At 51.4% G+C, this 27,880-nt stretch overlaps 2 protein-coding genes across 3 annotated transcripts in view; both read left to right on the top strand.

The window, feature by feature from the left end:
• The window catches only part of LOC120391382 (adhesion G protein-coupled receptor E5-like), a 1,047,477-nt gene that overhangs the window by 23,501 nt on the left and 996,096 nt on the right, over positions 1 to 27,880 (top strand). The window lies entirely within an intron of this gene.
• Positions 1,294 to 5,642, top strand: LOC120391400 (adhesion G protein-coupled receptor E2-like). The gene is made up of 7 exons (XM_039515054.1): positions 1,294 to 1,455; positions 1,534 to 2,067; positions 2,601 to 2,836; positions 3,583 to 3,649; positions 4,420 to 4,511; positions 4,755 to 4,923; positions 5,040 to 5,642. The coding sequence occupies exons 2-7, from the start codon at positions 1,684 to 1,686 to the stop codon at positions 5,184 to 5,186; spliced, it is 1,095 nt and encodes a 364-aa protein (XP_039370988.1). The 5' UTR covers positions 1,294 to 1,455; positions 1,534 to 1,683; the 3' UTR covers positions 5,187 to 5,642.

The following is a 27,880-nucleotide window of genomic DNA, read 5'->3' as shown; positions in this document are numbered from 1 at the left end:
CACCCAGGGCCCAAACCACGGCACAGAGCTGTTCCCGGGCACCGAACCCCAGTCTGGGCTCCCCCGTTCCTCCCTCCCTCCCCATGGATCCCCAGGCTGGGCCCTGGCCTCTGTCTCTAGCCCTGGAGTGCTCCTTGCTGGCTGGGCCAGTGGTTCTCAGGCTGTGGCCATGGAGCTGACACCTTCGTTCCTGCCTGTCCCACAGCTTGAGCCCCCAGCAGTGAGGAGTTGGGGGCACAGAGGGGAGGCAGCTCATGAGAGGGTCTCTGGTATGAAGTGGGCCCAGAGAATGGAAAGGGCAGGGATGCCCTAGTCTAGCTAGACCCCCAAATGGAGATGTAGGGGACCAGGGTATCATGTACCCTCAGCTGCCATATTCAGGGCCCCGAATCCTCCAGCATCAGGGGAAGCTCATCCCTGGCCAGCCCCTCTCCTGGTCTCGCTGAGAAAATCCGTATCTTCATCTCTGATTCCTGCAGCTGGACGTTTCCAGCTGGACACTTTTCTGGCAGCTCCAAGGGAGGAGGTAGCACAGTCCAGTTCCATTCCCAGGATCCTGGGTTCCATTCCCAGAGCTGCCACAGACTCACTGTGACCCCTGGGCACCCGGCCGGCTCATTCTTTACCATTGTGTCCCCAGCTCCCTAACGAGGGATTTTCTCCTCTCCCAGCTGGTGTGGGGGCTGCTGCTTTTATTTCTTACTCCACTTTGGACTCCATCATCAGTGCGAAACGTCTCAGCGAGGGAAATCTACCAGCTGGTGGGAAGCTGGAGAAGAGTCACCTCAACTCCAGGGTGGTGAGTGGGGCCGTCGGAGACGGGAGACCCATTCACCTCTCCAGACCCGCAAAATTCACCCTGCGCCACAGACAGGTGTGTGACAGAAGAGCATCTCGCTTTGCTCCCTAGCTCGCTCCAGAGGGGTAGGTAGAAGGCACCATCTCCTGCTGGGCATTTAGACCGTGCTGCCTTTCTGGCTCCCGACGGTCCTGAGAAGAGGAGGCCTCCTTATTCCTGATGCATTGGGGCTGTGTTACTGGAGGAGGTTACCGGGGGTCGCACCACAACACAGGGCTGTGCAAAGTGCTCTAGGGTAACAGCTCCGCCTAGCTCACCCCTGGGCTGGAATAACTGGAAAGCCGCTTTCTGTAGATAGTGGGGTTCAGGGAATCAGCATGAAACACTTTGATACGGTAATGAATTGGTTAGAGTGCCTATGTGTATGTGTGCACACAGCACTGCCCTCTGCTGGATGCTGTCGGAACTGCTCAGCCATGTGCCAGGTTCCTCATAGTGCTAACGGCTAGCAAGGATTTATTTCCCTTTTGCTCCAATAGCAGGGCCTGGGCTTTTGGAGCAGCAGGATCTGTGTTCTCTCTCCGCTGTCACCGGGATGGCCCCAGTGGGCACTGGGGGCTGCGTGGGGAGAGCCGTGGAGCTGTCAGTGGCCTCAGGTTTGTTATAGACATGTGATAACAGAAACGACATTCTGTGGTCCTGTGAGGATGAGGATGATTCTGTTTTGTTTCCAGGCCAAAAAAGAGGAGGAAGAGGCTCTCTGCATCTACTGGCAAGTGGTGGCTGAGAGCGGCAGCTGGTCTCCAGATGGCTGCACCGCCGTGCACACGAACAGCACTCACACCACCTGCAGCTGTGACCATCTCTCCAGCTTCGCCATCCTAATGGCTCCCACCGCAGTGACGGTATCTCACCGTGAGACTCGGATCGCAGGGCTGGACCCTGAGCTCCGCACTCAGCTGTGGGCAAAGCTCTCCCTGGAGCGACTGGAGGCTTTGCTGGGGAAAAGGCTGAGTCGGAGCCGAGGGGGCTGGGCCGGGGTCACTGGTGATTCTCCCTTTGCTGTGTTACAGGAGAGCTACTCACTGACCATCATCACCTACGTGGGACTGACCCTCTCCCTGCTGTGCCTCTTCCTGGCCATCCTCACCTTCCTCCTGTGCCGCTCCATCCGCAACGTCAGCACCTCCCTCCACCTGCAGCTCTGCCTCTGCCTCTTCCTGGCACACCTGCTCTTCCTCACCCAGGTGACCCGCCCCGGCAGTCAGGTACGGCCTGATTCTCCCCTGCTCTGTGCCTCCATGCGCAGCAGGGCTGGGGTGTGGGGCTTTGAACCCTTTTGTGCTCCCTGGATTCTGGGCTGTGCAGGACACTGGGAGGGTTCCTGGGGGGATGTTTCCACCCCGTTAGGCCTCTTCACACTGGGCACAGTGCTCTGAGTGTCCCCAACCCCTGGAGTTCAGCCAGTTCTATCCCTATGTCACAGTCTCCCTGTGCCTCAATTCCTCTCCTACGTGACTTGCCCATGGTCACCCAGGGACTCTGTGGCAGGGCTGGGAACAGAACCTGGATCCCCTGAGTCCTGCTCTAACCACTAATCTCTGCTCCCTTCCTGCATCAGCAATGTGCACCCGCAGGACCCTCCATAGCACGAGGAACCTGCCATCTCTGGGTCACGGAGCGCTGTACCTGGAGAGCTGTGCTAGCAAGAATACTGGTGTGCCCCCCCCCAGCTGGTCTCCCCCATACTCAGCATTTCCCTTCCCAACTGCAGTGCCCCTGGGCTCTCTGTCTCCCCCAGGTGGCGTGTGCTGTCATTGCTGGCCTCCTACACTACCTCTTCCTGGCCTGCTTCAGCTGGATGTTCCTGGAGGGCCTGCATCTCTTCCTCACCGTCTGGAACCTGCAGGTCGTGAATTACACCAGCGCCAGCCAGTTCAAGAAGAGATTCATGTACCCGTTCGGCTACGGATTCCCAGCCCTGGTGGTGGCTATTTCTGCAGCGGTGAATCCTGGTGGCTACGGAACTTCCACACAGTACGTGCAGCGCCCGTCCCGAAGGGGAGCTGGGATGTGGCTTCCATGTGCTTGTCCGGCTCACCCCAGGTCTGACTTGAACCTAGATTTCCCGGCTCACCCTGCCTGGGAGCTGAATGTCCCCCTGGGACCCTTCCCATCCCCAGGGACACTAAGCCGCCCCGAGCGCTGCAGTTGAGTTGCCCCCTGTCAGACATCTACACTCCTCACCCCACTGATGATGCGGAAGAACAAGCCAGAAAGATCCCAGCTTGACTCCCAGCTCCCAGGCTGGGTTTGTGGGGCTGGTGGGTAGGAAACAAATGCACCTTCTTCCTGTGTGCAAATCCCTGCGGATCCCCTCTCTAAAGTGAGCGACTCCACTAAAACAGGGCGTGGCGTGTTCTAGACACCCCAGGCGAGATCCTCAGCTGGTGTAAATCAGGGCAGCTCCACTTCCTTCAGTGCAGCTAGGCCAATGTCCCTCCGCTGCATGTCTGGCCCTCCATCAATACTGCGCCCACCCACCAGAAAGGGTCATGTGAGGAGGTGGAAGAGGAAGTGGTGGCTGAAAGCAGGAGATGCTGAGGTACATGGGAAGGGCTGCTAGCCTGGTGCCCACAAGAGAGTCGGCCATGTCACAGGCAGGCTGAGATCCATCTCGCTTTTGAGAGCCAGCTGCCCTGTGACACCCTCTCTCTGCCCTCAGGACTGAAAAAGGGCAGTAACCCCATTAAAGTCACATTCTTCTTCCCCCCTCCCTGTAGCTGCTGGCTCAGCCTGGAGAGAGGCTTTCATTGGAGCTTCCTGGGACCAGTCTGTGCCATAATCCTGGTGGGTACCTCACAGAACCACAGGGCCCCATTCTCCTCTCACCTCTGCAACCCCATTGATTTCAGTGAAGCAGGGAGGGGAACGTGGCCCATAAAACACAAGGAAAGACCCAGTTAGGTCCCACCTGGCTCATCTGCTGTGGTCAGTCCCGGGATGAGTCCCTGTGCTGTATCCCCAGGCCTGCAGCCGTTACTCGGGCCCAGCTCCCAGGGACGTCAGCAGGAGTTTTGCCAAGTGAAGACAGAAGACTTTGGTCTAGTCGAGTTAATGACCCAAGGAACGAGGAAGGGAGAGGGCTCCACTCTGCAGTGGTTTTTGTAGGGGGGAAACAAATGTCCCTACATATTCCTCCCTACCCCCTGAGGAAGTTGCACGGGGTAGGATTTGTTACAGCCTGGAAGTGGCAGGAAATATTCTAGAGGCAGGATCTGGAATCTCTGAGCCAGATCCTGCTCTCAGTTACACCAATGTAAACGCAAAATAACTCCTGACTGCACTGGAGAGGCTCCATATTAAACTCTGAGCAGCATCTGGCCTCTGTGATCTCATTGATCCATCTCAGCCCCGGTTGTGCTGTCAGCTCCACGCATGGGGAGGGACCGAGAGCTGCCAGGGGATATTACAGAAGAGGGGATAATTCCCACCAGAAATTAGCCTTCCCTGGTTCTGCAGTGTTCGGCTCGGTCCCCTGGGATCATTCTCTGCCCTGGCAGGAGTCACTGGCACCGGATGGGATGTTTTACAGGAAATATTTCCCACTCTTCCCACAGATAAATATAACATTCTTTGCCCTGACTGTGTGGATCCTCAGAAACAAACTCTCCTCCCTCAATGCAGATGTGTCCACCCTCAGAGACCACAGGTGAGAAGGCAACAAAACAATCCTGGAGGGTCAGATGCCTTGGATTGTGAGAGATTTCAGGAGGGGAACAGCATATCTAGGGTCCATGGGAACGAATTCCCAGTGTGTTTGCATTGACAGTAACCCTGTCCCACATAGGGAAGCAGGGGCCGGTAGCTCCACCCTACTCTGCCTGGATCCTCCTGACCCAATCGCTCTCCATAGGGTTATTGTAACGGGATCTCGCCATCTGCCTTTACCCAGGTTACTGACCTTTAAAGCCATTGCCCAGCTCTTCATTCTGGGCTGCACATGGATCCTTGGTCTCCTCCAAGTCGGCCCAGCAGCCACGGTCATGGCGTATTTATTCACCATCGTCAACAGCCTGCAGGGAGCCTTCATCTTCCTGGTGCACTGTCTCCTCAATCGCCAGGTAACGCCCACGGCCCGTCAGCGCCCACCCAGCACATTCACCGGCCTCGCGGTGGCCATGTCTGATCTTCTCAGCGTTAGTTACATAGTGCAGTGACCGTGTCCCTCACTCTCCAGGTGAGACAGGAGTACAGGAGATGGATCAAGGGATTCCGAATGTTCAGCACGAAATCTCAGACATACGATCTGTCCATGTCTGCTGTCCCCACCACCAGCACCAAGACGGTAAGAGGTCCTCAGCTGTGTTCCAATACCAGCCTGTGACACAGTCATCTCTAGCTGGGTCTCATCACTGCTGGAAAGGTGCTTTGCCCCCTGAATGACTCAGGATTGGTTATAAGCCAGCTGGGAACGTCACTGCAAGTGTCAGTGACGGTCGGTCACTATCGAGGGGTATCCTAGATGTCTGAGGCACCAGACCAGAATGTCCTGTCCTGGCACCTCCGCGTTCCCTTCCCTTGGCTCTCCTGGGAGCTCCAGGGGTCACTCACTGTGGACTAGGCAGGCATTGGCTCTTGCAGTGTCATGATCTGAATAGATCAGATTGTCCCTTGGGACTGAAACCTTGTCAGTGCAGACGGATCATCTCCAATGAGCAGTCAGCACCGTGAAGAATTTCCCTTGGCACCATTATCCCGATGGGTCAGTGTCCAGGGGCTTTGTGTGTCGCCTCCCAGAGACAACCCACCAGTTTGCACATTACACTCTCAGTGGCCTTGGAATCTATTGTCATTTTTCTGCTTTTCTTGCCAGGACTAACCTTCTGCCAGGCAGAGTCGGCAGCAACCAGGGCCAGGGTCAATACCTAGGGGTTCCAATACAAAACAGAACCAGCTGGAGCCCCTGTGACGTTGCACTCCATGTGCTTTATGGAAATATGCTTATGAATATGACATAACTGGAATATACTTTACGCTAAATACCCCTTCTATGGTGTCTTTAGAAAGCTTGTAATCTGCTAAGTGTGTTCATCCTATTTGTTTGCATGTGTTATTTCTATATCTGGACTTAGGAGACTAAGCTATAAACTTGTATCACTGATGGAAAAACATATTAAGTGGAGGCCATTAAGGGTGCTCCAGAAACAATCAGTTGTAAATGGCCTTAGTTACTTGAAAGCCTTCCTATGTACGAGTGGGCCAGCCCATGGGGAATGGAGACTAGGGGTCTTACAGTGACATGTGACCATCTCACCGGATAATGAAATCCATCTTAAACCTGGTACTTTTCCATTTAGAAGAAAGGGTGAGCTATTATCAGCAGGAGAATAAAAATGTGATATATACCATCATGTGCTAGCGATGCCCCTCTGCCATGTACATTGGCCAAACCGGACAGTCTCTACGCAAAAGAATAAATGGACACAAATCAGACATCAAGAATTATAACATTCAAAAACCAGTCGGAGAACACGTCAACCTCCCTGGTCACTCAATTACAGATCTCAAAGTCACAATACTCCAACAAAAAAAAATTCAGAAACAGACTCCAATGAGAAACTGCAGAATTGGAATTAATTTGCAAACTAGACACCATTAAATTAGGCTTGAATAAGGACTGGGAGTGGATGGGGCATTATACAAAGTAAAAACTGTTTCCCCAGGCTCATTTTTCCCCTACTGTTAACTCACACCTGCTTGTCAACCGTTGGAAATGGGCCCTCCTGATTATCACTACAAAAGGTCTTTTTCTCCTGCTGATAATAGCTCACCTAATAGCTCACCTTAATTAATTACCCTCGTTACAGTTGGTATGGCAACACCCATTTTTTTCATGTTCTCTGTGTATATATATCTTCCTACCGTATTTTTCACTGAATGTATCTGATGATGTGGGTTTTAGCCCACGAAAGCTTATGCCCAAATAAACGTGTTAGTCTCTAAGGTGCCACAAGTATTCCTCATTCTCTTTGCTGACACAGACTAATACAGCTACTGCTCTGAAACCTGGTAAGAAAAAAAGACACTCCAGTGTGTCTGATCAGCTCTGCCTTTACCCACAGTGGGGAGGGAGAGGGTCAAATTGTGTCTAGGACTCTTTAGGCAGAGCCCACGCCCCCGGATACAGACACCTGTCCCCACCCTCTTTCTCTCTCACTCTCAGGGGATTTGGCGTCCCTACTCCCCTGCTTAGCGAGTGAGCGTCACTCAGGGCAGGTGAAGCACCCTTCTGCTGCCCTTTCCTCACACAATCAGGGTGACAACCTGCCATTCCCCTGCACTCCCTACTAAAGTGATTTGTAACCCAACACCTGCCAAAAGTGTCACTTTGGCAAAGCAGCTCCCTCTGCTGAGTTCCTAGGCACAGTAGGGAGCTTCCAGAGAAACACAGTCTGCTCCTGGAGTCTGTTTCCCCAGCTCATCACTCCACGTCAGAGGGGAGCTCAGTCCAACCCCACTTACACAGCAATGAAGAATGTGGAGGGGAAGCAGCGCCTTGCGCGTTTGAAACCCTTCCCTGCTCCCGCCCAGCTCCAGACACTGCAACCTTTGCATGGGAGAGGAAGCTGCTGGTTCATTACAAACAGCTGATTGATGCTCCTTGAGGTGGGGGAAGGGAGCAGGCTCTGTTTTTTCCTAGGCGTGGGAACCCTGTTGGAACCACCCCCAGCAGCTGGAATATTCCACAGAAAAATCAAGAGTAACCCTATTGAATTCAGTAGAGTTACTCCTGCCCTGCACCCGGGTAACTGAGAGCAGTAGCTGGCCCACCTCAGCCCCACACTGGTGTCCCGCAGCTCTGACTTGTCTCCCAAAGCCCTGGGAAGTGGCCAGTCTCCAATCTCAAGGGTGGATTCTCAGGGGAAGGAATAACCGACGTCCTGGTGAGGAACCCAAAGGGAGATCGTCCCTCGGACATTACAAGGCCTTATGGTTGAGGAGATACCAAGAGCCTTTTACCTCCAGAGCAGCAGCTGACCCCTTGTTGAGGAGAGGGGCCAGACCAGCCTGTGTTGGACCTGCACCCTAGGACTACCTACCTCTTCTGTAGCTCATTTCCTCAGAAGGTCTCAACGTCCTTTACAAAGGAGGCCATTATCCATGTCCCCATGTTACATAAAGTTCCTGGGACGCAAGTGGCAAGTTTTGGAATTGAAGGGCCGGGAAGCGCAGTCCCTGGGGATTGTTAGATGGTGTTGGCAGACTCTCCACATCCGAGTCTGGTGACATGGAGCTGAGCTGCATCCACACTAGAAAACGTTTTGGCTCTGACTTGCATCACAGTGGGATTTCAGCTCTGACCCCACAGACACTGAAAGCCTGAGTCAAACTAAGTTCTGTGTGGACAGAAGTGGGGCTTGGTCTTAAACCTGAGTCAGAACCCTGACTTAGTATGCTGTGTAGACATACCATTGGGGTCTACCCTCGGGCGGGGCTGGATTTCCAAATAGGCATAGTAGGCACATGTCTAGGGGTGCCAGGCATTCTAGGGGCGTCTTACCTCTCTAAAACTGTGTGCAACACGAAGGTCAGCTGTAGGCAGTGGGGGCACTGAAGATGCAGTGCCTAGGGGCACATGAGGTGTACATCCAGCTCTGCCCTCCGGGGCTTGAGATCTGCCATTGTAAAGTTACAAACTGATGCGGAAACACCTCTCAGGCGCCTGAGTCACTTTGATTGTCCCTGCATTTTAAGTGAAAAAGCTTGTACGTTTTTTCACTGCTGCTCCCATTGCTGTTGCTTTGGGCCAAGTTACGTCCCCTTCTGCCAGCAATCGTCTTTGAATTCCTTCATTGGTTTGCGGTGTCACTAATCTCCCCTGCAGCACATAGGACATTTCCAACCAATCGCTAGTCAGCTAATATTTTTAGCTCTTCCACATGCACAGCTACGGATTCACCTTGCCGCCTCACTCTGTGATGACACTTGAAATGTTCTACGGTAATGCTTGGCTGTGGTGTCTGTGCTTGCTCTGTTCAGATCTCTTGCAGATCTTCTGAAATTTTACCTCCTGCTTCCTGGGAGTGCAACAAAGTCCTGAAGAGGGAGTAGGTTTTATTTAAGCAGCCCCTGAGGAATATCACTCTGTTTGTTTTTTAGTTATGTAACCCTTCTACCTGTCAGGCTTGGCAGCAACAAGGGTCGGGTTCAGTATCTAGGGGTTCTGTTTCAATAACACAATGAAAAACTGGCTCGAGCCCCCACCCAGTGACCTGGGACAATTACATACCACCCCCTGGGCTCCTGTAAGAGGCAATACTTCCCCTCTCACTAGCACAGAGTCTGTGTGTAGGAAAAGCCTTTCAATAAAGGAGAGTAACAATGCGGCATTATGTGGGGAAACGTCACAAACAGATTTAACACAAACCTTGAGCAAAAGCTCCACCCCAGGTAAGTTGGGCAGTGTCCTTTTCCCCGCAGGGTCTTTAGTCCAGCAACTCAAGAGTCACCCAACTCACAGTTGTGTCCTTGGTCAGTGAAGCCCCAAGGTTCAGAAGTTCATCTGCAGAGTTCACCTCCCAACCTGGGTGGAAGAGGGGGAGGTAGGGAGGCACCTCACACTCTCTGCTACTCTGGCCCTCAACAGCCAATTGCCACACCTCTCTGTGGGTTGTCCCCTCCACAGTGCCCTGTGCACCCCAGCCACCTCCCCGTGCTCTTGTCAGCGGGGGGGCTGGGGAGGGGAGGGCTGTGTCCCCAACCCCCACATCAGCCCCATCCCACACATCACCCCTCCCCCTCGCTTCCCAGGAATGAAAATAAAAAAGAGGAAGAAAAGAACCGAAAATCCGCTGTAAATGCAGAATTGTTTGTACCCAGGAAGCACACGACATCTTCCCATTGCACAACCCAGGGTCATGCTGCCTGGTCAGCAGGACTCTGGAGCTGAAACACATCGGGCTGGACATGTACCTCTGGGCCTAGGAAAGGCATTGGGGACAAGGCTGCTGACGGCACGACCTGGGATGTGTATGGGAGCCCTGCATGGGACTATTTTTTTAATCCCGCTCTAGTCCTGCTCTGCAATACGCAGGCCCACCCGCTCCCGCATTGCTGCTTGCGTTTTTATCCAGCTTCCACCCATAAAAACCTTAGATCCCGCAAATCCCGCAGGAGACACTGATCCCCCCATGCTAATAAAAATAAAAACAAAAAAAACAGGTTTTTATATGTATATATAAAACAAATCTTGCTTAAACCATGTAAAAAAGACTTTAACTTCTGTAATAACAGAACTTTTCCTTAACCTGATCATTCCCTAGTTTGGCTTGTGTTCCTTCCCCCTGGTTGTTAATATTAATTGTGCTGAGTACCTGGTCTCCGTTAACCATTAACCTGAAGACTGAAGCAAAATAGGCATTAAGTGCCATGTAAAAAAGACTTTAACTTCTGTTATAACAGACATCAAATCAGGCTGAGAGAGGAGGAGAACCCTGAAAAACAGCTCCCCCCAGCACCTGCAGCTGTGCCCACCCCAGCCAACACCTGCAGCCAGACAGCCAGACTGGATGGTGATCAGACTGAACTCTGTTTACCTTCCCCAGACCTGAACGCGAGTTAGATGGATCCAAGATGCCAGGGCTCAATGCAGTTTATCCTACCTAAGGAACTAGCTGCTGAAGCAATCTCACAACCATTAGCAAAGGAATGGTCTCTGTTGCTTCCTTATTGCGCACTTCTGGTTCCCAATGAGGTGTGTGGTTAACCGCTCTGAGGTTCTACTGCAGTGAAAACAAGAATAAGTTTATCATCAAACAGAGATTCCCATAATCGAGAGTGAGAATATTGGAGACAACTGGTCACTGTCACGCTGTCTGGAGCCGCCCACAACCCTGAGTGCCAATCTCAGGGCAGAGACGCCAAACTGGTGCTATGTTGTTCTATGATTAGCTTTCACTTACCCAGTAAGAAGAGTGAATTCCTGAAGCACTATAACAGTCTTACCACAGAGTCACAGTCCCTGTGGGCATTGCAGTCTATCTTGCCAGGCCAGCTGGACCTTAGATCACACACCAAAGACAACGCTCGCTGCCAATCCTGTAATAAACTAACTACAGGTTTATTAACTAGGCAAATGAAACAAGAGAGTGAAAGCAGGCAGCCTGCGTATGCAAATGAGTTACACTCTGTGGGTCCAAAAGATGACAGAGTTGTAGTAACCTGTCAGCACTGAATGTCTTTTAGGGCTAAACCAGGTTGACCCTGAGGATCTAAGCTCCTGTTCCCTAGAGTGAGAGTCCAAACCATGTCCACTAATAGCTGTAGGCTTAATTGAAAGCAGCTTAAGAAGTGTTCCTGTCTTTAACACTCAGGTGCCCAGCTCCCAACAGGGTCCAAACCCCAAATAAATCCATTTTACCCTGTATAAAGCTTATACAGAGTAAACTCATAAGTTGTTCACTCTCTATAACACTGATAGAGAGATATGCACAGCTGCTTGCCCCCTGACATACTCTGGGTTAATTAATAAGTAAAAAGTGATTTTATTAAATACAGCTAGTAGGATTTAAGTGGTTCCAAGTAGTAACAGACAGAACAAAGTGAATTACCAAGTAAAATAAAACAAAACACCCAAGTCTGAGGCTAATACAGTAAGAAAACTGAATACAGATAAAACTTCACCCCCAGTGGTGTTCCAGTAAGCTTCCTTTTCCAGACTAGTCTCCTTCTAGTCGAGGTCCAGCAATCACTCACACCCCCTGTAGTTACTGTCCTTTGTTCCAGTTTCTTTCAGGTATCCCTGGGGGTGGAGAGGCTATTCTTGAGCCAGCTGAAGACTAAATGGAGAGGTCTCCCAGGGGTTTAAATAGACTTTCTTTTGTGGGTGGATAACCCTCCGTCCCCCTGTGTAGAATTCCAGCTACAAGATGGAGTTTTGGAGTCACATGGGCAAGTCACATATCTATGCATGACTCAGAACCTACAGGTAGCAGCCATGGTTCACATGCTACCTTGAAGGTCCTCAGGTAGACTTCTTATGTGGATTGGAGCCTTCCAAGATCCATTGTCTGTTAAGTGCTTCTTGACTGGGCACTTAATTTGCACATTCATTTCTCAGGAAGCTGACCAAATGCTTTACTAACGCTACTTAAAAATCAAGCAAGTACACAGCCAATATTCATAACTTTGAATACAAAAATGATACACGCATACAAATAGGATGAATAGATTCAGTAGATCATAATCTTTACAGAACCTATACACAAATGCAAGAAGCCTGAGAAACACATAGGGAGAACTGGAAGTCCTGGCACAGTCAAGAAACTATGATGTGACTGGAATAACAGAGACTTGGTGGGATAACTCACATGACTGGAGTACTGTCATGGATGGATATAAACTGTTCAGGAAGGACGGCAGGGCAGAAAAGGTGGGGGAGTTGTATGTAAGAGAGCAATATGACTGCTCAGAGCTCCGGAATGAAACTGCAGAAAAACCTGAGAGTCTCTGGATTAAGTTTAGAAGTGTGAGCAACAAGGGGGAGATCATGGTGGGAGTCTGCTATAGACCACCAGACCAGGGAGATGATGTGGACAAGGCTTTCTTCCAGCAACTAACAGAAGTTACTAGATCACAGGCCCTGGTTCTCATGGGAGACTTCAGTCACTCTGACATCTGCTGGGAGAACAACAAAGTGGTGCACAGACAATCCAGGAAGTTTTTGGGAAGTGCAGGGGAGTTGCAGCTAGTAAGAGATGTTAAGAGTAACAAGAAGGGTTTCTTCAGGTATGTTAGCAACAAGAAGAAGGTCAAGGAAAGCGTGGGCCCCTCACTGAATGGGGGAGGCAACCTAGTGACAGAGGATGTGGAAAAATCTAATGTATTCAATGCTTTTTTTGCCTCTGTCTTCACAAACAAGGTCAGCTCCCAGACTGCTGCACTGGGCAGTACAGTATGGGGAGGAGGTGACCAGCCCTCTGTGGAGAAAGAAGTGGTTCAGGACTATTTAGAAAAACTGGACGAGCACAAGTCCATGGGGCTGGATGCGCTGCATCCGAGGGTGCTAAAGGAGTTGTCGGATGTGACTGCAGAGCCGTTGGCCATTATCTTTGAAAACTCCTGGTGATCGGGGGAGGTCCCGGATGACTGGAAAAAGGCTACTGCCGTGCCCATCTTTAAAAAAGGAAGTAGGATCCAGGGAACTACAAGCCAGTCAGCCTCACCTCAGTCCCTGGAAAAATCTTGGCGCAGGTCCTCAAGGAATCAATTCTGAAGCACTTAGAGGAGAGGAAAGAGATCAGGAACAGTCAGCATGGATTCACCAAGGGCAAGTCATGCCTGACTTACCTAATTGCCTTCTGTGATGGTCCCCAGCCTGTAGCGGTGCATGGGATTCTTCTATCCTAAGTGCAGGACTCTGCACTTGTACTTGTTGAACCTCATCGGATTTCTTTTGGCCCAATCCTCCAATTTGTCTAGGTCACTCTGGACCCTATCCCTACCCTGCATCATTTCTACCTCTCCCCTCAGCTTAGAGTCATCTGCAAACTTGCTGAGGGTGCAAGGAAGGGCTTAAGTTGGCAGCCTTGGGCTTGGCCACCCTGTCCAGAGGAAGGGAAGGGCTTGGCGTTGTGGTGGGCCCAGGGAGGGAGGGGGAGGTGCTTGGTCTCATGGTGGGCCCTGCCCGGAGAGGAAAGGATTGGGGAGGGAGGTTGTCGTGGTGGGCCCTGCCTGGGGGGGAGAGAATGGAGGGGGGAATGGGATTGTGGTGGGCCCTGCCCAGGGATGAGGGTGCTCTGGCCTGCGCCAGACGTTATTGCCATCAGTGCGTGTGGCAGCCACCCTTCGTCCAGGCTGTGAGACAGTCGCTCAGAGAGTGGGGAGCTGCACTGTGCCTCCCACTGGGGCATTAGCTCTGAGCCCTGCGGGGGGGGGGCAGGGGCTCTGCCAGCCACAGCTCCCGCCCCTGGCAGGGGGTTTGTGGGGTGGGGGCAGGAGGGTAAGAGCTCAGCATGCCTGCCTCTCCCCCCACAAGACACCCAGGCTTCTGAGGTAAATATGGGGAGGGCCCCACTGCCAGCTCTGTGGGAGAAAAGGGACATTGCTGCTGCTGCTGCTCCTGGGGGTGGGAAAGGGGGGCCCGTGACTCTGCCCCATCTCTCTGGGGCAGGAGGAGGGGGTGTAGTAAAGTGGTCTTTAGAGTTTCCACAGAGTTTTCCAGAATATTATGGGATGGAATCTTTCCCTACTCTGCCTTGGATTGCTAGCTCAGCCTGTGCTATCCTATGCCACTTACTTTCTGTTTTAGTCAATGGGTTTCCCTTCCCCCTGCAATACTCCTCCCCCCCCCCCCCCGTGGGAAGTCACGCACACTCACATACACACAGGCACCAACTTCCTCAGTTCTTGGGAGGGTGCTTGACCTCCACTCTTCCACTTCCCCCAAACACCCAACCCTACCCCATCTCTTCCCGCCCCGGCTCTGCCCCAGGACCCGCCCCCATTCCACCTCTTCCCCCAAACGCTCACTGCACCTCTTCCCGCTCTCACTCTGCCCCTTCCCACGCCTCTCTGCCCTTCCCCCAGGGCCTCCTGCATGCCACTGAACAGCTGATGGCAGTGCGCGGGAGGCAGACACTGGGAAAGAGGGGGAGGTGCTGATCCATGAGGCTTCCAGTGGGTGCTGAGCACCCATGGAGTTGGTGCCTATGTACACACACTTTCTGTGAGGATGCAGTTAAGTGCAGCAGCGAGTTCCCAGCAGGCACACTTGAGCATTTATTTTAGTTACACTGACCCGTACCAGAAAACAAGGGAGATGAACAGTTGCTCTGGTTATCAGCCACAGACAAGTCGCTTCTATTAGCAGCTGCAGTGGTTCTGCTTATGTTGTGACTTGCAGGGAAGTGCATTGAGGGCTGTTTCTCTTATGAAAAGATTTAACTTTGCACCTCAAACAATGTCTGCACTGTCAACGCTACCCTTGTGCTTTGCATTCTTTGCAGCTGAAACCTTGTCCGTGGTCGCATCCTCCACACCGGGACAGTGACTTTCCCAGACTAGAAAGTGGAAAAAGAAGACTCGGGAGGACATGTTCAATGAGTTAATGTGTGCCTCCGAGAGTGACAAGACCGAGCTCAGTGCATGGAGGACTGCACTGTTGGAGAACATGCACAATGGCTGCGAGGACAGGAGAGTATGCAGGGAACACGAGCGTGATACACAGGACGAGATGGTGCAGATTATGAGAGAGCAAACAGACATGTTGAGGCATCTGGTTGAGGTTCAAGAGAGGCAGCTGGATGCTAGAGTCCCACTGCACCCTATGCTGACCCTGCTGCCCCAGTTGCCAAGTTCCACATCCTCCTTCCTCAGACATCCTCGGATGCAGGGTTGGGGGGGGTGAGGAAGGTGAGAGGGGAAGCTCCAGTTTCCCTTGTACTCAGGTCCAGGGGAGGGTACAAGGAACAGAAGGCCCCCATTCCCACAGCTTTGATTGTTATTGCAGTACAAATTGTAAGCAGCCTGTCCTTGTTTCTCCCCCCACTCATAGTGTTATGAGCCCCAGTTTATATTTACTTTTCTTTGCTGTCTCTCATCAGTGCTTGTGAGCATAATAAAAATTAATGGATTGAGGAGAAAAGGCTCTATTTGCTCAGCACACTGTGGTTAGCGGGGGTGTAGTTTACAGTGGGGGACATGCAATGAAGGGGGCAGCTTGGTAAGGAACAACACACATAAAACCAACAAGGAGTCTGGTGGCACCTTAAAGACTAACAGATTTATTTGGGCATAAGCTTTTGTGGGTAAAAAACCCACTTCTTCAGATGCATCATAAGGTTCACATCCCTGTGGGTCATGGATGAAACTAGTTCTTAAAGCCTCACGGAGACACAGTGCATCTCAATTTGCTCTTCTTATTCCCCTGGTGTCTGGCTGCTCAAAACTGGCTGCCAGGCGATCTGCCTCCACCCCCCACCCCGCCGGAAACTTTTCTCTCTTTGTGTCACAGATATTATGGAGCACACCACAAGCAGCAACAACAATGGGAATACTGCTTTCACTGAGGTCTAACCTAGTAAGCAAACTACGTCAGTGGGCTTTTAAACGTCCAAAGGCACATTCCACCACCATTCTGCACTTGCTCAGCCTATGGTTGAACTGCTCCTTACTGCTGTCCAGACTGCCTGTGTACGGCTTCATGAGCCATGGGAGCAAGAGGTAGGCTGAGTCTCCAAGGACAACGATTGGCATTTCAACATCAACAACAGTTATTTTGCACTCTGGAAAGAAAGTTGCTGCTTGCAGCTTTCTGAAGATGTGGGTGTCATGTACCTTTCCCAACCATTCCACATTGATGTCGGTGAAACAGCCCTTGTGATCCACCAGCACTTGCAATACCTTTGAGAAATATCCCTTTTGGTTTATGTACTCTTTGGCAAGGTGGTCTGATGCCAAGATAGGGATATGCATTCCGTCTATCGCCCCACCGCAGTTAGGGAACCCCATCGCGGCAAAACCATCCACTATATCCTGCACGTTTCCCAGAGTCGCTCCCCTTCTTAGCAGAAGTCTATTGATTGCCCCAGCAACTTGGATCAGAGCAGACCCCACGGTAGATTTACCCACTCCAAACTGATTCCCCACTGACCGCCACTCACTTCTCAACTGTCAGAGCAGGTCTCAATTTGGTATTGCTGTGCTTCAGGGCTGGGGAGAGCTCCTCGCACAGTTCCATGAAAGTGGCCTTGCACATTTGAAAATGTCATCCCTGCTTGTCATCCCATAGCTGTATAACGATGTGGTCCCACCAGTCTGTGCTTGTTTCCTGGGCCCAGAAGCGGTGCTCCACAGTGTCAAGGTGATGTGTGTCACATTGTTCCACATGGCAGCTCCTGCTTTGGCTCTGCAAATACTGCAGGTTAAGGTGTGAGGTGTTTTCAATGCTCACAACAACAGTGTGCGGCTGCATGGGGTCCATGCTTGCCATGCTATAGCATCTGCACAGGTAACCCTGGCTTAGGGAAAAAGGCACGAAAAAGGCTTGGTTTGTTTGCCATTGATTTCAGGGAGGAAAGGAGGGAGCTAAGTGCATCATGGGAGGCTGATGCCATGTTCCCATAACCACTTGCACAAATGTTTTCATCCCATGAGGCACTGCGAGCCCAACCCAACATTCCAATCAGCTCCGTGCACTGTGGGATAGCTACCCACAGTGCATCTCTCTGTGAGTCAATGCAAGCCCGGCTAGTGAGGATGCACTCCACCAACAAAATGTGCATAGAGGGGACATGCATCCTATCAATGGATCTGAGACTCACAGGCCGCCCCTTCTCCTACCAAGCCAAGAGACCCTGGCCCCACAACCAAGGGTTGCACAGCATATAAGAGCAGAGAGCTATTCGTCTGAACAGGGCACCTGAAAATTTGGGGCACCCCTGGGTCTTAGTGTCCACCCTTCCAGGTTTTCTTTTCCCTGTTCTGAGCCTTCGTGCAGGCTCCCACCACAGCCTGGTGAGTCTTCCTCTGGAGGGGATCTAGTAACTTAAAAGTGAATAACCTTCCAGTCTGCCAGACCTATTAGCACAACACTGAAACTGTTAAAGAGCCATACAAGGGGTAATGAAGCCATTTAACAGGTATTTGCCAAGCCCCAGGTATATACTGTCAGTTTCTGAATTTACTGACAAAAACAGTTGTGCATCACTGTAATATTTACTCAGAACGTGTTAGTCTGCAGGACCTTCGTTTAAAATTTGCTTTACAAAGATTTCATTAGTGTGTTGCTGAAGATGATAAAATCACATCTCTAAAAAATCCTTGCATAGATTTTTAGATGCACAATCTGAATATTCATCTATAGCCTTAAACGCTTGGCTCTTCAGACTTTTTTTTCTTTTTTCAAATAAACCCTTCAAAGGACCACGCTTATCTAAAATACACATTTTAATTTTAACGACTATAGTACAAAAAACTTGCTTCCAAAGTCTTCCTGTCTTTTCTGTCTATCCTTTTCTCCCTTCACCCCACTCTTGAAGACAGCCTTAAAGGGACAACACCCCTTTCCTGCCAGATAGCTGGACAAATGAGTTTCCCTTTCTTTATTTCTAACTATTTCATGAACTAGTTTTAAGAGAACTGCCTGAGTTCTTTCCCCATGCTGAACTCTAGGGTACAGATGTGGGGACCCACATGAAAGCCCCCTAAGCTTATTTCTACCAGCTTAGGTTAAAACCTGGTACACTGCCACCACCAAGTGATTTAACAAGAAACAGGGAAAGGACCACTTGGAGTTCCTCTTCCTCCAAAATATCCCCCCAAGCCCTTACACTCCTTTTCCTGGGGAGGCTTGAGAATTATATCCTAACCAATTGGTTACAAAGTGACCAAAGACCCAAACTCCTGGGTCTTTGGACAATGGAAAAAATCAGTCAGGTTCTTAAAAGAAGGATTTTATTTAAAAAAAAAAAAAGGTTAAAATCATCTCTGTAAAATCAGGATGGAAAATAACTTTACAGGGGAATCAGATTCAAAGAGCCCAGAGGAACCCCCCTTAGCCTTAGTTTCAAAGTTACAACAAAATAGAGATTAAACTTCCCTCTAGCAAAGGGAAAATTCACAAGTTGAGAAAACAAAGATAAACTAACACACCTTGCCTGGCTGTTACCAGGGCCTGCTCCAGGCACCAGCTTATCAAGCAGGTGCTTGGGGTGGCAACTCCGGAGCGGGGCGGCACTTTCAGGTATTCGGCGGCAATTTGGCGGAGGGTCCCTGACTCCCACTCGGCGCAAAGGACCTCCCGCTGAATTGCCGCAGATCGCGATTGCGGCTTTTTTTTTTTGGCTGCTTGGGGCGGCAAAACCCCTGGAGCCGGCCCTGGCTGTTACTTACAAGTTTGAAATATGAGAGACTGGTTCAGAAAGATTTGGAAAACATGGATTGATGTCCGGTCCTTCTTAGTCCCAAGGGCGAACACACCCAAAAACAAAGAGCACACAAACAAAAGCCTCCCCCCAAGACTTGAAAGTATCTTGTCCCCTTAGTCGTCCTTTGGGTCAGGTGCCAGCCAGCTTACCTGAGCTTCTTAACCCTTTACAGGTAAAAGGATTTTGGTGCCTCTGGCCAGGAAGGATTTTATAGCATTGTACGCAGGAGAGTTGTTACCGTTCCCTTCTAGTTATGACAAGAACCCTCTAGCAAAATCAGTACCTTAGTAAGCTATAAAATCCTTTGTTATGCCTAAAATCTTTGGAAACATTTTTTTAAAGTTGGTGACATTTCATAAACATGTCTATTGTTATGGAGATCACACAAAGTAAATTAGTGTTCCCTTTTTCTAAAAGCAATGAACATTGTTATGAACTTAAACCCCTGTGACTGTTTAATTTAAAATAATGTCTTTTTTTCAGTGAGTTAAATATATAGTAATCTGAAATGATTACTTTATGAAGGTTTAAGAGTACATTTAAAATATAAAATCAGTTTAGAAATACGGATTAAGAAAATGTAAAACAGAGAAGAGCTGCATCATGTATTCCATAATATTTAACGCTGTATTCAGCAAGACAGCTGACTCACCCTTACCACAAAGTTTTTGCAAATAAATGTCTGACAAACTTCAGAGCATATAAAAAAGCTGTGACTGACATTTTTTATTCCAAAGTTTAGTGCTTTTAATTAGGTACTGTAGCAGGGTGCTGGTGCAAAGGCACCTAACTAGCCCCTGCTCAGCCAGCCCCAATCAGGAGAAATAGATTGGGGCTGGGGGAAAGGCTGGTGCCTGGCCTCTGGAACTGGCTGCACCTGTGGGCCTGCTAGTAGAAGAGCTATAAAGGCTGGCTGGCAGCCTGTGCAAGGGGGGAATGGCCAGGGAAGGGGCAGTCTCCAGGCTGAAGGGAGACTCCCTGTAAAAAAGGAGATAGGAAGACCTGTGTGTTTGTAAATAGCATCGCTGGTGGTGGGAACTGTATGTAAATAAAAGCCATGGGTGCTGCAGTAAGGAAAGCCTCACAGTGCTTTATTGGTAGAGAGAAAGAGTTCAGCAGGGAGGTGGCCCAGGAAAGGACCCGGTTACAGTAACAGTACAGTACAGGATACTGGCCTAGGCAACCTCAAAGAATCTGTTGGACTCTTGAGTGAGTCACCCCCCTTCCTTTGGTCAGTTTGGGACTGCGATGAGGTAATGCTCACCTGACTCCGGGGGGTGGGAGGGAGGCAAAGCCAAGAGGAAAGAAAGAACATGAGACAAGGGAGATACTTTGTCATGCTCTTCCCCTCTCTTCCACCTCCATCTACAGACATTGCCACCAAGTGACTGAAGCGCTGATCGAAGGGGAGAGCCTGGCCGAAGGGCAACCAGCCAGCCTGTGGTGAGAAGCATCTAAGTTTGTAAGGGCACCGGAAGTGTTAAGATCAGCTTAGAATGTGTTTTGCTTTTGTTTCATTTGACCAAATCCGACTTGTTATGCTTTGACTTATAATCACTTAAAATCTATCCGTGTAGTTAATAAATTTGTTCATTTATTCGACCTGAAGCAGTGTGTTTGGTTTGAAGCCTGTCAGAGACTCCCCTTGGGATAACAAGCCTGGTACATATCAATTTCTTTATTAAATTGACAAACTCATATAAGCTTGCAGCATTCAGCAGGCATAACTGGATGCTGCAAGAGGGAGGTTCCTAGGGCTGTGTCTGGGACTGGAGATATTGGCTAGTGTCATTTGGTTGTGAAATCCAAGCAGCTTACATGCTGGAGGCTGTGCATGAACAGCCCAGGAATGGGGATTCTTAGAGCAGAGCAGGGTAAGGCTGGCTCCCAGAGTCAAGGATTGGAGTGACCTAGCAGATCACTGAACCAGATAACACCAGGGGAATGTCACAGGGGGCCTGACCCAGGCACTGGGAAATGTGGGGGGAAGGTGTTTTCACTGGGAGCAGCAAATGGGGAGAGGAGCCAGGATACCTCAGGCACAGCTAGGATGTGTGTGAGATTCAGCCCTGGGCAACGGGTCAGCACAAGAGCACAACGGGCTGATGCACAGGCCATAAGCTGTGCCCAGGCCTCCTGGCGAAGGGATGAATTTCAGCCTGTGTTCAGAGCCGGGAGGAGAGGGGGCTGTTTACACAATGGCGGCCCTTTCACAGATCCACCTGTAAGCGAAACTACAGGGTCCATCATTCCACAGGCCATTGTCCAGCAGGTGGGCACAGTTCTCATCATTTTTGTTCATTAACTGGTTATTGGGCTCCCCTTCATTCCAGTTCCTGAACGAGAAGAGAGAGAGGAGCTCTTAACCCGCTGACTCCCCGTCCCAGAGGAGATACACCCCCAGTAAGCTGGGCCCCACCTTCAGTGTAACCTAGAGCAGCCTTGGGGTACATTTAACTTATGCTCAGGCCCTGGTAGGGGTTCTGGGAAGCATAGAACAGCCAGAGCCCAGCAGGGCTCCAGCCCCTGCACCAGGGGCTGTTGTGCCAGCTCTTCTCCAGCCTCTTTATGAAGGTTATAGCCTGGGCGAGGGTCAGGGAGGAGATTAAGGCTCCTTCAAAATCCCTTGATGCTGCCAGAGCAGTGTAAATGGCCCTAAAGCAACGGAATATTGGGCCCATTGTGACGTTGCACCCATATGATTTAATGAAAATATGCTAATGAGGGTGAATATAATGTAACTGGAATATGCTTCATGCAAAATGTCTCTTGTAAGATATCATTACAAAGCTTATAACCTACTGAGTGTGGTCATCCTATTTGTATAAATGTATCATTCTTGTACCTGAAACTAGAAATATGAAATATAACTCTGAGGTCCTATTGTAATTATGCGAAGTGTGGGCCATTAATGGTGGTTTGGAATCTTGATGGCTTCCATTGACTAGGACAATTGGGTGTAAATGGCTCTGTTTACTTCCAAGCCTTCCTGTGAGTCAGGCCAGGCAGAATGAAGGCTTGGGGTCTCACAGGACATGTGTCCATGTCACCTGGTACTGGCATCCATCTTAACCCTGGGGCTTTTCCATTTGGAAGGAGGGCTAGGGTCTCAGAGGGTACGTCCAGACTACCCGCCGTATCGGCAGGTAGCAATCGATTTTTCAGGGATCGATATATTGCGTCTTATCTAGACACGATATATCGATCCCCGAACGCACTCCCGTCGACTCCGGAACTCCACCGGAGTGAGCGGCGGTAGCGGAGTCAACATGGGGAGCCGCGGACGTCGATCCCGCGCTGTGAGGACCCGAGGTAAATTGATCTAAGATACTTCGACTTCAGCTACGCTATTCACGTAGCTGAAGTTGCGTATCTTAGATCGATACCCCCCCCTAGTGTAGACCAGCCCAGGGAGACAAAAGATTCCTGCCATGTGCCAAAGCTATATAAGGGAGTGGAACAGAACAAAGGAGTTTCCAGTCATGAGAAATCACCTAGTTACCACCTGAGCTGGAGCTAACAAGAACTGTACCAGGGGAAAGGATTAGCCCAGACAAGGAAGGAGTCCAGTCTGTGAAAGAAGCTTATTGGAACATCTCTGAGGGTGAGATTTTATCTGTACTCGGTTTCTTTTTGTCTTAGGCTTAGACTTGCGTGTTTTGTTTTATTTTGCTTGGTAACTTCCTTTGTTCTGTCGGTTATTACTTGGAACCACTTAAATCCTACTTTTTATACTTAAGAAAATCACTTTTGCTTATTAATTCATACCTGAGGGAGCAAACAGCTGTGCATATCTCTCTATCAGAGTTATAAAGGTGGACAATTTATGAGTTTACCCTGTATACACTTTATACAGAGTAAAACGGATTCATCTCGGGTTTGGATCCCATTGGGAGCTGGATGTCTGGGTGCTGGAGACAGGGGCTCTTCTTAAACTGTTTTCAGTTAAGTCTGCATCTTTGTGGCGTGTGGTTCAGACCCTGGGCCTGTGTTGGAGCAGACTGGCATGTCTGGCTGAACAATGCAGGGTTCTGGAGGCCCAGCCTTACAGAGAAAATGAGACTCAGAGGTAGTCTCAGCACATCAGGTGACAGTCCCAAGGGGGTTTCTGTGACCAAACCCGTCACACCCATTCCATTACTTTAATCCAGTGCTAGCGGGGATTAAAGCAAGTAGAGGGACCAATATGGCTGCCCATGATGGTCCTTTGACTACTAGCGGTAAATATGCCCAATGGCCAGTGATGGGATGTTAGATGGGGTGGGATCTGAGTTACTACAGAGAATTCTTTCCTGGGTGTCTGGCTGGTGAGTCTTGCCCACATGCTCAGGGTTTAGCTGATCGCCATATCTGGGGTTCGGAAGGAATTTTCCTCCAGGGCAGATTGGCAGAGGCCCTGGAGATTTTTCAACTTCCTCTGCAGCGTGGGGCATGGGTCACTTGCTGGAAGGTTCTCTGCACCTTGAGGTCTTTAGACCATGATTTGAGGACTTCAATAGCTCAGACATAGGTTAGGGGTTTGTTACAGGAGTGGGGGGTGAGATTCTGTGGCCTGCGTTGTGCAGGAGGTCAGACTAGATGATCATAATGGTCCCTTCTGACCTTAAAGTCTATGATTCTATGATGCCAGGCTGAATACTCTCTGCATGGAGAGTGGGGGGGTTGAAAAATTTGCACCCCAGTCTCAAGGGTTTGTGACATTCCCCCTAGAGGAGACAGATCTTTTATTCTGAAGTATCCAAATGAACGTGGGACCAGAGACAGCATTATCTACGCACAGGGCAGACATCATGATTGGACCACTAGAGGATAACAACCTATACTAGTTAATGGCATAAGTGGGGGAGGGCTGCGCTGTTGAAGGCCCTGCTGCAGGGGTAGAGGCTGCTACCCACACACGCCATGGCAGCACAAGCTTCCCCTCACCACAATGTCTCAGACCAGACCAGCCTTGGAGAGACCCCTCTGTAGGCTGAGAGGGGCGCTCTGTCCCTGTGACCCATTCCGTCCTCGGTACATTGGCTGTGATGGCCAACAAGCACCCAAGCTCATTTCATACAGAGGGCACCCAGCAGCAATGCCATTTGGTCACTAGAGACCTGGGCCAGATTGCAAACAGTGACCTGCGGGGACCGATAAAGCCTCGAGTCGTTCAGTCCTCAGGGCATGAAATCAAACCTGAGTGGCTCCATCCCTGGCCTCAGCCTTGGAGCTACTGAGGTAGAAAGCACCTGCAGGGGCAGCTGGGGAAGGCCAGGGCAGGAAGGAGAGAGCAGAGGATCGCCCCATGCTTACGTAAATACCGCAGAAGTGTTGTCCACCCAGCGCCAGATGCCTTCAGTCCCTTGGTCGGTGAAGCCGATCCAGTGCTGAACGGAACGAGCTTTAATAGCCAAGTAATTCTGGAGAGGATGACACAGAGAATTGGGTGGTTAGAACTGAGGCCAGATCCTGAGGCGTCTCCCATGGCAGGAACTTACCCCAAGGGATGACCTGGGCACTCAGTGCTGCATATGCCAGAGGAGGAGGCAAGGAGCCCGATTCTCCTCTCCCTCCAGGGAAGGGTGTGGGGGATGAAGAGACGTCAGTGGAGGAGCAGAGGTTGGTGATGATCTCAGCCTGGGGTGGGGAGAGGAGGCCCCGAGCCTGGGGGATGGATGGTGTTGGAACCAGGGGGAAGGGTATTGGGTCCTGCAGTGGGACAGAGGGGGCTGTGGCATAGATCACCCACACACCGCACCAAACAGATCCCAACCCTGCAGTCAAACTCGGGCACAACCCAGCAGGGGAGGGTAATGCACAGGGAGTCCAGGAGGGCCTGTTGTATTCATTTAGCTGGAATATACGGGCCTAAGGTGTTAGCAGAACTCAGCCGTTGGCCGACATTAAACAGCGCTAACCCGGCCTGCTCGCTTCCCTTAAAAACCTTTTTAACCTTTGATCAAAGACAAAGGGAAGAGGGAAAAACCAGGGAAACCCTTTGAACGGTAAAGCACCGAGCCAGGCTTTCAGTCCGCCAGCCTCCCTTGGGCCCGTCCCCTTTGAGCTGCAGATTTTTTAGAAGGAACCCGCCCCCCTTGTGTGACAGGCTCTTAGCAGGGCCAGATTAATCATTTGTGAGCCCTGGCTCCCGGACTGTGGCCCTGCCCCCTGCTCCGCTCACGCTTGGCTGCAAGGCCCCACCCCTGCTCAGCCTCTTCCCCTCCAAGGCCCCCCACACCGCTCGCACGGTTGGGAGGGAGCAGAGTCAGCGGCAGGCAGGGCCTCGGTGAGAGGCTGGGTGGGGATGGGGTGTTGGCGCAAAGCGTGGGCGGAACACAGGGGGCAGGTGTGATGAAGTGGGAGGTTTCTTGTTTTTTCCAATGGTTTGCATGCAGAGCGAGTGGGACTCAGTTTCCCTGGGTGTTACTGGTTTAACGAGGTGAGGGGCGAGGGAGTTTGTTGTTACAGAGGACCGGCGACTGAACTTGGGACCCCGGCCAATGGCCTGGAGAATGGACACCCCAGCGACTGGTGACCTGGGGTTGTGGTCACCAGGAGGCCCAGCTCAGAAGTCGCAGCCAGTTCTGGCCAGTGGGAGGACAACGGGCTATGAAGAGAGGACCCCGTGACCTGACCAGCTGGTTCCAGCCAGAGGACAGGAGATGAGAGGAGGCCCAGGCAACCCTGCTTACCTGGAGAGAAGACAATGGACAGAGCCGAGGCTTGGGGCCGGGGATATCGGATGCCCAGCTGGGAAGCAGGGGAGCTCTGGGCTGGAGAGAGAGAGCAGGCAGAGCCCACCTGGATGCAGGGGAGACTGGGATGTGCTGTGCTGAGGGAGGCCAGGCCCGAGGGCCCTGAGTGTTTCCTATGCCGTGTTCAGACACTCAATAAACCCTCCTGTTTTACGCTGGCTGAGAGTCGCTCCAGTCTAGAGAACAGGGTTGCATTATTCCCTCTGGGAGTGGAGGCCCTGGGGGTCCAGAGCACGTGGACTCCCTGAGGGGGCCCACGGTGAGAAACAGGTGTGCTAAGGCTCAGAGAGGTGCGGTTCCAGGAGCTGGAGAGGTTTAATCCCTGAGAGAGACTGGACCCCCGAGAAGGGCTGTCACACTGAAGGGGATTCCCCCCAGGGACTCCACGGGACCAAGAGAGGGCACAACCTGTGAGTCCGTGACAGCAGGGCCACAGTCCGGGTGCCACGGCCCCTTCTAAGTGTGGGCCCGGCGCCATTGTAAACCCGGCACTGTCTCTTAGATGGTATCAGAGCTGGTAACAACCATCCTGCTGCTGAGACAGGGTGGAGTGGCTGTTGTTACAGTCCGACCTGTTTCATCCCAGCTTTTGGTTGGGATTAGCTGGAGCCGGTAGAGGCGACATCATCTGGGTCCTTCTCTCCAGCCCTATCTGGTCAGGATGTCTCAGGCTCAGGATGACAAAGGTCTCGGGTCCCAAAAGATGTGGGGGAGGGGAGAACCATGATGGTGAAGCTCGTTCTAGAAGCCTAATTTTCTCCCCAAAGTCTCTTTCAGGTCCCCAAAAGGGAGCAATGGGTGGAACAGTCCATCCCCTCATTCCTTTGACCACCAAGTAGGTTTAATCTCCAGCACTGGATTCACTCCTTTCTGGTTCCACACATTTCTTGTTTGCCAGGCGTGATCTGAACCCAGTCGGTGAGTTACAGCAGGAGGCTCTTTCGTTTGGACTAACTCCATCTGTCTCTTGTTTGGGACCTTTTCCCATCAACCCTGGTTACTCTCGGTCATTGTACCATCTCAGGAACGCTCACAAACTTTTACAGCTGCATTCACAGTGAGGGTAAATTTGTCAGGCCAGTTATTCCGACCGGGTGCAGCAGGAGATAAGGGTGAGCGTTACAAATGCACCGTCCGAGTTCCCCTTTCCAAAGGGCCGTTACACTTTGAAAGTGACTGTAAAAAACCTGCTCCCAGGCGGGGTCCCTCATCCCTGTGGGTATCAGAGCCAGAGCTGCTGGCTGCAGGGACTAACCTAAGTCATTCCTGCTTTTCCCTCCCATACGCCCAGCAGAGCCAGCCAGGGCCTGGTCTGGTTCAAGCCTCAGCAGAATTGTCACCCAAGTTCCTGTTGCAGGATGTTTGGGCCGGATCCCCAGCTGATGTCAACCGGGATCACACGGATGACAGCTGCTGTGCACCAGCCAGGGTGCTGGCCCATTCCTGGCACTAGAAAGTACTGACCAAAGAAATACATTCACTACTACAGGTGCCGACTCTGTGGGTGCTCTGGGGCTGAAACATCCATGGGGAAAAAACAGTGGGTGCTAAGCACCCACCAGCCACCCATCCATCAGTGTTTGGCCACCCTGCTGCTGATCAACTGTTTGGCAGCCAGCGGGAGGTGGTTAGGGGAGGGGGCGGAGCAGGGGTGGGATGAGGCGGGGCAAGGGCGGGGTCTTGGGGGAAGGGGTGGGGCAGAGGCGAGAATAGGCAGGGGGAAAGGCAGGGCCTTGGGGGAAGGGGTGGAGTTGAGGCAGAGTCGAGGTGGGGCACCCACCTGGAAAAATTAAAATCATCACCTGTGGCACTACAGTCAAGTCCTGGCTCTTCTCTCCTAGCAGACACCCCTGGGCTCTGCAGCCTGGTGGGAATCCACCTCTGGCAAGATAGTTTCATGTTCCCAGCACCCCAGGGAGTCTGACTACCCTGCGGGGTAACCACCTCTCTTATCTGCTGAGCAGCTCTGATTTCTGAGCCCTCCTCAAACCTCCCCACCGTTTGCTCCACATCGTCCCTTCTCTGTGCTGCTTCCCCAAGTCCCTCCTGCCCCCGCTGGGCAAAATTCACCCCGGGGGTGGGGCAGGGCTAGCCCTTGTCACTGCTGGAGACCTGGAGTCCTGCTCCAGCCCTGCACCAGGAACTCCCACCGTTCCTTTCTCCCGTCAGGCCCACACAGTGCCAAAGCCTCATGCCAGCTCTCTGCCCAGGGGTCATTACACCCCAGGGAGAGGATGGGCTGAGTGTTCGTACCTGCTCCCTTTGGTCGTTGATCACCACCAGATCAGCATTCTGGGCTAAGCAGGAGTTTCTCGCTGCCTCCCAGTACTGGTTAGCCTGGGAGAAAAGGTAGCACCTCCCTTGGTCCTGGTCCCAGCCCGACTGGCACCAGGCAACACCTGCCGCAGACAACA

This window comes from Mauremys reevesii, linkage group 25 (assembly GCF_016161935.1).
Source record: "Mauremys reevesii isolate NIE-2019 linkage group 25, ASM1616193v1, whole genome shotgun sequence".
NCBI classification, from domain to species: domain Eukaryota; kingdom Metazoa; phylum Chordata; order Testudines; family Geoemydidae; genus Mauremys; species Mauremys reevesii.
Note: the sequence above shows the minus strand (reverse complement) of the source record. Positions and strands in the feature narration are given on the sequence as shown.

Bases quoted from the DNA above. Each gene is read 5' to 3' on its own strand.
- LOC120391400 (XM_039515054.1), top strand. From the start codon at position 1,684: ATGGCTCCCACCGCAGTGACGGTATCTCACCGTGAGACTCGGATCGCA. The intron at 4,512-4,754 runs GTGAGAAGGCAA...GCCTTTACCCAG, and splicing joins TCCACCCTCAGAGACCACAG to GTTACTGACCTTTAAAGCCA. The intron at 4,924-5,039 runs GTAACGCCCACG...CTCACTCTCCAG, and splicing joins ACTGTCTCCTCAATCGCCAG to GTGAGACAGGAGTACAGGAG.